At 32.6% G+C, this 12,817-nt stretch overlaps 1 protein-coding gene across 1 annotated transcript in view; it reads left to right on the forward strand.

Annotated features, from left to right (window-relative positions):
* LOC121382768 (kynurenine formamidase-like) overlaps positions 1-12,817 on the forward strand; it is a 91,190-nt gene that overhangs the window by 63,858 nt on the left and 14,515 nt on the right. The window contains exons 8-11 of the mRNA XM_041512352.1: positions 2,378-2,481; positions 3,655-3,733; positions 4,417-4,552; positions 11,107-11,211. Coding sequence (XP_041368286.1) covers positions 2,378-2,481; positions 3,655-3,733; positions 4,417-4,552; positions 11,107-11,211 — 424 coding nt within the window. The remainder of the gene's footprint in view (positions 1-2,377; positions 2,482-3,654; positions 3,734-4,416; positions 4,553-11,106; positions 11,212-12,817) is intronic.

The following is a 12,817-nucleotide window of genomic DNA, read 5'->3' on the forward strand; positions in this document are numbered from 1 at the left end:
GCAAAAAGCGCTGTTTATACAGGTTGGTATGTTTTTATTTTTAATCTTTTTAGACAAAATGTTAAGTTTTAAGTTTTAAAAACCAGTGACATTGAAATCATGTTTATTTTTCAGTGACATACATGTAATTCCTAGTTCGGTGGTTCATTTCATTGACATAGTGAATCCATAACTTGCTAGAATTGTGTTAGGCTTGCATAATACAATTTAAATTCCTAATATATGATATTGACGATACCGAAACACACAGGGGTAATAATTTCTTTATCATATAATCTCAAGCTTAATACAATGCATTTTTGTAAACTGTACATGCATCTTTAATTCCACTCCGCCATTACTAGATATTCAAATGATGTAAGAATATGTGGTGCAGTGTATTTTTGAATGGAAATGACGTCAAACATGAATGACTTCATTTTGGATGTCCTTGCATCAAAATAAACTAGTGAATAACATTTTTTGTTTTCTGAACGCTGAACAACTTTTGATGTAAAATTGCTATTGAAATGTTTTTATTTGATGACTATGAATTATAGAGTGTCACCCTAGTTCGTTTGCTTAAATGTCAATAAACGTAGTGCCGTGACCTTGATTAATTTACATCTGATTTGCAAAGTAAAATTATCAAATTCTTAAAAAATCACATACTTTGATTGCACTGAAAATGTAAGATATTATATGATAAATATATTTATTCTATAACTTACACATGATATCCATATCATAGACCCATGTGATAATTTAGTGTATTAACCCGGTTAATAATGGTATGCAAATTTGCAAGGTCTCTAGGTAAGGTGTTACTGTGGATGGGTTATTAAATTTGCTTACAAGTGTAACATTTTCAAAGATTTACTTAAAATGCATGATGTCAGACTAATTTGTGCAAATCGTGATGATGTCATAGTACTGTGATTTACTAAAAATTGAATTAAATGTTATTTTAGAAGTGTTATAGGATAAATAGAATTTGCTACTCGTGTTTTTTAATATGTAAAGTATCAACCTCGTCTAGTTAATCAGATTTTTTTACGGCAGAGTTTTGACAATTAAATACCAATTAACATAGATTGTTGATATTTTCCATATTAAAAAAACATATATATATAATTTTAGTTTCAGAACTCACTTTAAAGCATAGAAAAATAACTATAAAATAGATTGTTTGTCAGCTGATTGACAACATGTCCCTGTATTCATACACCGTAACAATTTGTTACTTCTGAGTGTTGCAGTTTTGTTTATTAATGACTTAAGTAACAAGAAACAAAATTGAAAGTTATGTGTTTCTTGTTACTTATTCGCTACTCGTGTTTTTTAATATGTAAAATATCAACCTCGTCTAGTTAATCGGTAGGCCCTATTTGTCTCTGCACAAATACCGATTGATTACCTAGATTCAGTTGATATTTTCTCAATCTGATTAAAATTAGCTCTACTGGTATATACACATGTACCAGTAGATCTAACAACATTGCGTGGACTCCCATGTCCAGGTGACATTTCATCTATAAATAACATTATATGTTCGACCAATTAGACTTCGCCTTTTATAACGTTATTCGGGAGCATACAAATTCTAAAAATATTGGGCGAGACTATTTATGCAATAGGCGAACTTGTTGGTCTATTTCAACATTGAAAACACAGGGGAAAGTGCAGTAATAAACTCTGTATTGTATACTGGTATAAAAAGATTTTATGGCTATACCATCACAGTTTTTTTTCATCTTGAAACAAATTTTATATAAAATTTTATATTGAAATTTCCGGCATACTTCGTAATTCACCCGAATCATTTCGTATACCCTCGGCATAATCCCGAATGTTTTCAAATTCTTTTGAAATCACTGGCATGATTTTGCAAGTAAGGTTTTGATTGGTCGAATGAAAGGTCAACTGGACATGAGCTCCAACGGGCTGCTGTTAGATTCACATGTAATAGTGGAGCTAATTTTAATTAGATTGATATTTTCTATATTAAAAATCACTCGTGGCGAAGCGTCTATATATGCAATTTTGTAGCCATCTTCCTTGCTTTTATTTAAAATGTGTTTAGTGACATCATATATGGTAAGGTGCTACTGACATGAAATAAGATCACAGTAAAAGCTGGTTTCCATAAAATCTGTAAAGCATCACCATCTAACACAGACTGACACAGATCAAAGAAACATTTTATGGAAACACACGTTGCAGACAGTCTGTGTCAGATCAGGGAAGTTGAAACCAGTTCAACTATTGAAATCAGTTCCAGAGCATCTCTGTCTTGTTACAGATTTTATGAAAATCCGGATTTAAAGTTTTTTGGTAAACATTTTATGTAAAGGACTTGGTGGTGTATTTTCACACAACTCTTCTTTCCACTCCTCAGTGGTGTATATCTGTGTGGACATTCCGCTGGTGCCCACCTTGCAGCAGTCATGTTGGCTTGTGAATTCTCCGATGATGACGCTTTCGATTCAGAAATTATTAAAGGTCAGTTTTGCAAGTAATCATTTACTGAAAAATTACTTTTGTGATGGAACACATCCACAGCCAGTTTTTATACGTCCATATATAATTACGTCGTATTATGGTATGGCGTTGTTCGTCCGTCCATCCGTACATCCATCTGTTAACTTTTTCTTGTCTGGACCATATGTTGCATTCAGATGCATACAGGACCATCAAACGTCACATGTAGGAAAAACTTGGGATGGTGGTATATTGCATGTTATTACTAGGTCACTGTGACCTACTTTTCATGATGTACATAACAGTAAATACTTGTCCAGACCATATCTTGCATACAGATGCATACAGGCTATCAAACCTCACATGTAGGAACAACTTGGAATAGCAGTGTGTCGCGTACTATTACTAGGTCACTGTAACCTACTTTTCATGGTCTACTGCACATAATAGTAAATCCTTGTCCGGACCATATCTTGCATACAGATGCATACAGGACTATCACACCTCACATGTAGAAACAACTTGGGATAGCTGTGTGCAGCATACATGTACTATTACTAGGTCACTGTGATGGTCTACTACACATAACAGTAAATCCTTGTCCAGATCATATCTTGCATATATATGCATCAAACCTCACATGTAGGAACAACTTGGAATGGTGGTGTGTCAGATACAATTACTAGGTCACTGTATCATACCCATAACATATTCATTAATATCTATGGTTTTCCATCCAACTCCTGACGGGTGTATCATGCACCAGTATTCTTGTTCAGTAAGTAACACTGAGTAAATTTATGGTGCTATATAATAATATAATTCACTATTTTAACATGTATTGTTAATAATTAATTACAAAATAATCTATCTCATATATAATCTTAACTCATCAATATCAAAATTATAATGTGATGACACATCATAATTATTTTTTTGTGTTCATTCTTAATTTTTAACCCTGAATATTCAGTGTTAAAAATGAAGAGTGAACACAAACTCCTATATGACACACCTCCATCAAAACTGCAGGCTGTTCTTCATCATCAAAGAATTAGGGCTACAAAAGATACATGTATGCAATGAATGTGACAACTATTTTTAAGTGGCAGGATTTAACTGCCGTAAGATATATCTTTTCTTGTCATCTGTATTTAAATTAACAATTAACCCTACCATTGTTGTGTTTTGCAGGTGCCTTTCTCGTTAGTGGAGTATATGACCTCCGGCCTTTAGTTCAGACAACTGTCAATGAACCACTCAAGATGACAGAGTAAAAAATAGTTTTTATTGAGTACAGATAATTTATTATCTCTTTGATTAGTTATTGTAACTAACTGAAAACTATAGTAGTGTCGGAAATAGAATAAAACTGATTTTCGTCGATTATGTCTTTCATATTAAACTGTCAGAGATGGTCCCTCACATATTGCAACAGAAATGAAATTGACACAATCAAAATTTGTTATAGTCTGTTCCAATAAAGTGCACAAATCATCTGTTTATTGACATCTTTCTTTTAATTTCAAGAGTAAACACCACCTTGTACATCAATGAGAGCCAAAACAAGTAAATGCTAAATTAGGTAGAGTATCATTAAACACATGTAGGTATTTACCAAATATTTACTTGTCAGTTTAATATAAAAGAAATAATCGACGAAAATCAGTTTTATTCTATTTCCGACATTACTTTAGCTGACTGATTTTGCTACATTTTTGTTGATATAATATAGTCTAACCTAATGTTATTGAAGAAACATTTCTAACACTTTTTACAGATTTAATTCGCTCTTATAACTTTGGTCACAATTTCAAGCTTCCTCCAACAAGATATCATACACATGCACATGGACACACGCACACACACGCACACGCACACACACACACACAGTTTGGTTTGCTTGTATCTGCAAGCAGCATGATTATAATGTGTACATTGTTGAGTTTGTTTCAGGAATGATGCTTGGCGCTTGAGTCCATTCAGTTTTGTTGGTGAAATAGCTGCACAGAGTCGACAGCGTGACATTCTGTTTGCAGTGGCTGAGTATGACTCGCCCGAGTTCAGACGGCAAAGTGCAGAAATGGAAAAGGTTGTATTAATTGACACCTGTGGTATGGCTAATATATAGTATTATTTGACACCGATGGTATGGCTAATATATAGTATTATTTGACACCGATGGTATGGCTAATATATAGTATTATTTGACACCTACCTGTATGTAGTATGTCTATTATATATAGTATTATTTGACACCTACCTGTGTGTAGTATGTCTATTATATATAGTATTATTTGACACCTACCTATGTGTAGTATGTCTATTATAATAATTTATATATAGTATTATTTGACACCTACCTGTATGTAGTATGTCTATTATATATAGTATTATTTGACACCTACCTGTATGTAGTATGTCTGTTATATGTTGTATTATTTGACACCTGTGTGGTATGGCTAATATATACATGTATTGTATTATTTGACACCTGTGTAGTATGGCTAATATATACCTTAAAACTATTGTGTTTTACACAGATGTACTATTTATCTGTTAAAAGTATAATGATCCTCTCTTGCCTTCTGAACCTGATGTACGGTCTACGCAATGCTTGGTGCGCCGTCGGTAATGATGTAACAGAACAACACATTGATGTACAGTCATGGTCGTACTTTGTGTTCACTTAATCAGTTGCATAGTTCTTCCACTGATTGCTTGGCTTAAACTGGTCATTTCCAAATGATTCCATATGTGAACCCGCTTGATATACAGTGCATTCTCCAATTCATATTTCCCGCCGTTTTGTACACGACACTCACCGGAATCGATTTATTAACAGGAAACGGAAGACAACTCAGCTTCCGGTGTTTTTCAATGGAAAGTTTTTTATATTGAGATAATGAGAATGGTAGGCAGAGGGTGATAGATGAGAAAGATGAATGAATGGCAAGTATTTCCACTTGACAACAATGGCAGCATATTGTGGTCATTTTTAAGGATTGATAGCTGATTATGACAGCTAAATTGATGATAAATTTTATTGTTTTTCCAACAACGAAAATCACCAAATATTGGAATATGAATCGTAGTTTGTTTTGTTTTTGTGGGTTTTTTATTTTTAATTCTGGTTGGAAAACCACTGTTATTAGGAATAGTGGACAAATACTGGACAGTTGGCCACAAATGCCCATAAATAAACACAACATTTTGAAATTTTTTTGCCTAATTTTAATCAACATTAACTGATTTAAAATATCATAAAAATTTGAAAAATCCACAAAAATAATACTTACCGATTCAAATATGAACTTTATTTTAATTATTTATAAAATAGTTAAGTATATGCGAGTCAAAATATTATGAACTTGTACCCACTCAAATAGTTTTTTTCTTCAAAAATTAATCCAGTAGTCTAAAGGTTAACAATACATAACTGAATTTGATTTTTTAGCTTTAAATACGCCTGTAGTATTGTTTGTGTAAACTTCATTAATACTTATGTCATGTAAGAATGCAAATGTTTATTAACTATTATTTGAATCGGGTGATTTTTTTAAAGGTAATTTTGATAAGCGATACAATTTCCTCTAGCTGCTGTGTGCATTTTTACAGAAGGAATTGTCCGATTCATGTTCAGTTTATAATTTTTGACTGTGAATGAAGGAAATGTGTCATACATTTACACTGTCAAGGGAACCATTTAATTTTCGCCAACAGCTGTAGAACTATGCTTACAAGTAAAATTCAGGTGTGAAGTTTCCTACATTTCTTTGGCCACCGACCTACCGTATTTTCCGACTTATTACACGCACTGGTGTATAAACTGCACCCCTTGTTTTTAGACCAAGTTCTGACCTTTGTTCGTACATAAACCGCACCTTTAAATAAGCCGCAGTTAAAATAAAGTCACAATCTTAATTACAGTTAACTATTGTTTGTATTTAATAATAATAAAGAGATCCATTCTCCCTTAAATTCAAACAATAAATAATTGTTGATTGTGTTGCTTTCAGTTTCATTTTACCTAATGGGAAAGTTTCGTAAACAAAACACCGTTGACAAACCCTGCTATTTTTACAAAAATATGAACAAGAACTTGATAATGCTAATTTCGTAATCTTGCATTAGTAATCTTGCATGATAATATTTTATTTGTTCCAGTATGATTACAAAGCGTGAACCCCCCCCCAAAAACAGGGTACAAGTGAAAATTACTAGTACATCTACTCACTCGATTGCAAAACACGCTTTTCTCTGTAACCTAACTAGCGTGCCATTTGCAAAAATTACATATTCAAACGAGGTCGGATCAAGCTGGATATGTGGCAGTGAACCAAAATTAAGCGTGGTCCTATCAATCATTTACAGTTTCGACATTGTTTTATAACTTTTAAACGACGAGAATTATATATGTATAATTACATGTATAATTACATGTAATATAATGAAATACATTACAACAACGTTATGCTCTGTATAAATTAGCGGGCCAATTAGATTGGAAATGTCGACATTTAATACAAACATTACAGGTACTCCGATTATGTGATTTTAATTCGCAAGCTTCGTACTAAACTTAAATTTTGATATATTAATTAAAAACATTACAAACAGGTTAGAAACAGTGGCATTAAAGTTATCAAGAAACTGTTTTGATGTCCTTGTTAAGGTCCGGCTTTTGCAATTGGCCATAAATGGCCATGACATTGTAATTGTATCACGTGATATTGTTTAGGCTGCCACTGGCTTTTTATCTGCAATATCGAACATGCAAGTTGGGTGTGTTTACTACAAAGTATAACAACACTACTTTGTATAATATGAGGAAAGTTACTTCATTTTAGAATATCTGACAAACACATCTCATGCACTACTAACAATAAATGTTACAGAAATCAAACTAAGAAAGTTCGCGAACGAGTCCATTTTTGAAACTGTAAGTATAATGATACACAAGTGATGTATTGTTTCTAGCCTGACTAGACTATTAATAAAGAGCCATTCCATTGCAATACTTTAGTCCAAGTCATTTGGTGTGCTATATTATTATTATGAGAATGAAAAAAAAAAGTTCTGGTTTATATGCACAGCGGTTACCGTAAAATTCATAAATAAACCAGACCGTTTTATAAACCACACCTTGCAATTCACAGTAAAAAAGTAGCGGCTTATATGCCGAAAAATACGGTAGTCTCATTTCCTATGGGAAGATTAAATTTATATATTTTTTTAATCAATGTGTATAGGCCTACATATCAACTCTGCTATAGCATTTTCCATTAATTTATCTTATAAAAAAGCATACTATTACATGGTATCTGTGTCACAATATTATTGCTTTTGTATCTTTCAAGTGTACCGGCCTCGGTGGCGTCGTGGTTAGGCCATCGGTCTACAGGCTGGTAGGTACTGTGTTTGGATCCCAGTTGAGGCATGGGGTTTTTAATCCAGATACCGACTCCAAACCCTGTGTGAGTGCTCCGCAAGGCTCAATGGGTAGGTGTAAACCACTTGCACCGACCAGTGATCCATAACTGGTTCAACAAAGGCCATGGTTTGTGCTATCCTGCCTGTGGGAAGTGCAAATAAAAGATCCCTTGCTGCTAATCGGAAAGAGTAGCCCATGAAGTGGCGACAGCGGGTTTCCTCTCAAAATCTGTGGTCCTTAACCATATGTCTGACGCCATATAACCGTAAATAAAATGTGTTGAGTGCGTCGTTAAATAAAACATTTCTTTCTTTCAAGTGTGTTTTCTTAATATCTAAATATGGTTGCATGCCTGAATAATCAGGCTTGTTGCACAAAAGTAGTGCGAGTCAGCCGGGAGGGTGTGTGTGTAGTAAGCGTAGCTTAAATTTCTTCAGTTCATAGAGATTTGAATGAAAAAAACGTAAGCACCTCTGGACCAATCAGATTGCAGTAAAGTGTATAAACGCAAAGCAAATTTAATTATATTGACACCTGTGGTATGGCTAAAAAAAAGTAGGGGAACTCTAATAAGAATTTACAATTGCCAAAAGTGTAAGGTATATTAGCTGTGGGGAATGGTTATGTGATAATAGTGAATTAATTGGGCAAACATTACAACCTGTAGTTCAGTATTACAGTAGGTTTTATGACCACCAAAGATCTTGAAGGACGATTGGGGTCAGAAGAGTATAGTATTATTTGACACCTGTGGTATGACTAATACATACATGTATGTATGTAGTATTATTTGACACCTATGTGTTATGTCTAATACAAGTTATATTATTTGACAATTGTGTTGTATGCCTAATATATACTGATGGAAAAAAGTTCCTGTGCATCACTAAAATTTCAGTGAGACTTATATTTTTAAAATATTGTCTTTTACATAGATGTACTATTTATTTGTTAAAAGTACAGTGATCCTCTCCTGTCTTCTGAATCTGAAGTACGGTCTAGACAATGCTTGCTGTACCTTTGTCGATGATGTACAGAACAATGTATGGTCATGGTCGTAATTTTTGATCACCAAATTGGTTGCGTACATTTCTTCCACTGATTGACCTTAGCTCAGTGATGTATTGGGATGTTAAGCTTGTCATTTTCAAATGATTCCATAATATATATTGTATTATATAATTGACACGTGTGGTATGGCTAATATATATTGTATTATATAATTGACACGTGTGGTATGGCTGATATATATTGTATTAGTCGACACCTGTGGTATGGCTAATATATATTGTATTATATAATTGACACCTGTGTGGTATGGCTAATATATATTGTATTATTTGACACTTATGTGGTATGGCTAATATATATTGTATTATATAATTGACACGTGTGGTATGGCTAATATATATTGTATTAGTAGACACCTGTGTGGTATGGCTAATATATATTGTATTATATAAATAACACATGTGGTATGGCTAATATATATTGTATTAGTTGACACCTGTGTGGTATGGCTAATATATATTGTATTATATAATTGACATGTGTGGTATGGCTAATATATATTGTATTAGTTGACACCTGTGTGGTATGGCTAATATATATTGTATTATATAAATAACACATGTGGTATGGCTAATATATATTGTATTAGTAGACACCTGTGTGGTATGGCTAATATATATTGTATTATATAAATAACACATGTGGTATGGCTAATATATATTGTATTAGTTGACACCTGTGTGGTATGGCTAATATATATTGTATTATATAAATAACACGTGGTATGGCTAATATATATTGTATTAGTTGACACCTGTGTGGTATGGCTAATATATATTGTATTATATAAATAACACATGTGGTATGGATAATATATATTGTATTAGTTGACACCTGTGTGGTATGGCTAATATATATTGTATTATATAAATAACACATGTGGTATGGCTAATATATATTGTATTAGTTGACACCTGTGTGGTATGGCTAATATATATTGTATTAGTTGACACCTGTGTGGTATGGCTAATATATATTGTATTAGTTGACACCTGTGTGGTATGGCTAATATATATTGTATTATATAAATAACACGTGGTATGGCTAATATATATTGTATTAGTTGACACCTGTGTGATATGGCTAATATATATTGTATTAGTTGACACCTGTGTGGTATGGCTAATATATATTGTATTAGTTGACACCTGTGTGGTATGGCTAATATATATTGTATTAGTTGACACCTGTGTGGTATGGCTAATATATATTGTATTATATAAATAACACATGTGGTATGGCTAATATATATTGTATTAGTTAACACTTATGTTTTATGGTTGAAGGTGCAGACCCTAGTTTCAACCTGTGAAAATGGATGCTAAGTTTAGTTAATCTACAAACCTGTAACTCACATTTGGATCAGGTTATAACAGAGAGAAGCTAAAGTCTGTGTTGTTTAAACAGGGAAATACTGTCTAAAAATAACTAGAGCTTGTATCAATAGACGTTACTTCTCAGAAGAACGTGCGTTTATAGAATGACCAGAACCACTTCAGGTGTATGAAATTTAATATTCTAAATAATAGAATGTCAATACTTTTAATTTAAATTATCAAAAATGGCTTTAATAGTGAAAATATGTTGTAATGTTTAAAAACTAGGGTCTGTCACTTTAATATATGTTGTATTATTTGACATCTATGTAGTAATATATATATGGCTAATCTGTATGTTGTATATTGTATATATGGCTATTAGTTGCTAGTATGGTGTTAATATTTAATAATAGAATTGTCTCATTCTTAGGACATTTGGGGCAGATATAACCTATAACTTAATTTTTAACCATTAATCTTAGTTATCCAGACATACAAGTAATGACTTTTAAATTCTGAAAATGGACATGAACAAACCTGTAAAAATAGACTAGACTTTGTCTCCATAACCGTTACTTCTCGCATTTGTACATGTAGAAGAATTTTTAAAGATTTAACAAACACCAGGATGAATGTATGGAAATGGTTAAGCTAAAGCATAAAATCTAAGTAATATTTTATTTAAATGATAAAAAACGACTCAAATGATAAAAAATATGCCATAGTGTTTGAAAATAAGGGTCTTTCAGTTAAATCCACCTGCAGTTAAATTTACTTCTATTGTTCAGAATGTAACAATGTTAGGATTTGTCTCTTTTTCAGGAGCTGCGAAGTAGAGGAGTGAAAACTCGATTCATTGATGTCCCAGATACAGATCATTTTGATGTTATAGAAAAATTAAAAAAAGAGGACTACTCATTAACAAAGGTATTGTCTGTGGGTCACGTTTTCCTTTCCTTTTGTTTTGAGACAACCTCTTCTATTGTCTTTGAGTGTTCATGCATTTTCCATAGCTTTGTATGGCATGGATTAAATTTAGTATTTTGTACATCATTTAATAGTCCTTTGGCTGAAAAGGTCCTCATGTGCATGAAAGGTCCACAAAGTTGCTCTTCAAAATCACGAAAAAGACCATTAGGCATAACAAAAAAATTAGGGTAGACATTAGGTAACCCGACAGTAACTTTGCAAATGACATCATTAGCCACTCTCTCTGCAGCCAACAGAAAACAATAATTTAGGGGATGGGGAATCAGGATCAGGTTGTAAAAAACCCTTACGGTTTTATTCCAGGCTACATTCCATAGATAAACTGATGACTGAGACACAAGAGCACCATTATATATATATTTTTTTTTTTTGACAGCATATCACCTAATTATACAAAGTGGATTTGTATATGGTAAATTAGGATTAAAGGAAAACATCAGAAAAAAAATTGGTGTAAAAATATTTTAAGGAAATGTATGTGTACCAACAACAGCAGTGTCAAAAATTAGATATTTTTAAAATACATGTAGCATTCCTGATAACTGGGTTTTTTTTAGCCTTTAAACCTCCATTATAAGCTTATAAAATTCTTTAAAATCATCCTCTTTCAAGGATTTAGGCAAACTGATTATAAATTCATGCATCCTTTGTGTCGATCTGATTAAAATTAGCTCTACTGGGTCTACCAATAGATCTAACAGCATTGCATGGACTCACATGTCCAGGTGACATTTCATCTATAAATAACAATTTAAATATCGACCAATAATTACACTTCGCTTTTTATAGCATTATTCAGGAGCATACAAATTCTAAAAATATCGGGCGAGACTATTTATGCAATAGGCAAACTTGTTGGGTCTATTTCAACATTGAAAAAAAAAAGGAGGAAAAGTGCAGTAATAAACTCTGGATTGTATACTAGTATAAACCATCACGGTTTTTCTTTTCGTCTTGAAACAAATTTTATATAAAATTTTATATTGCAATTATTTTCCGGCATACTTCGTAATTCACCCGAATCATTTCATATACCCTCGGCATAATCCCAAATGTTTTCACATTCTTTTCAAATCACTGATTTTGCAAGTAACGTTTTGATTGGTCGAATGAAAGGTCAACTGGACATGAGCTCCAACGGGCTGCTGTTAGATACACATGTAATAGTGTAGCTAATTTTATTTAGATTGCCTTAGTGTATAATTAATTATTGCTTATATAGTTAAAAATATCTTGGTACATATCAAAGTGATATATGTCCCACTTGGCGTTATGCCATATGGGAACGTATCACTTCGGCATCATCAATTGGCACTTACAATAACATCAACCAAACAGTTGAGTGATATAAATTACGATCAGTTATGGGTAATAAATAAGATATTAAACTCGCTACCATTTCTTATCATATTTATGTCCATCATGACTCAGGACATGAACATAATATGAAATGGAAACTCATTTAATATCCTATAAAGCTTTTATGGATTAAAAGTAATTTAAAATTTTCAGCAATACTAAAATTTAGTGACCTTTTAACCTC

Source organism: Gigantopelta aegis, chromosome 10, assembly GCF_016097555.1.
Source record: "Gigantopelta aegis isolate Gae_Host chromosome 10, Gae_host_genome, whole genome shotgun sequence".
NCBI lineage: Eukaryota > Metazoa > Mollusca > Gastropoda > Neomphalida > Peltospiridae > Gigantopelta > Gigantopelta aegis.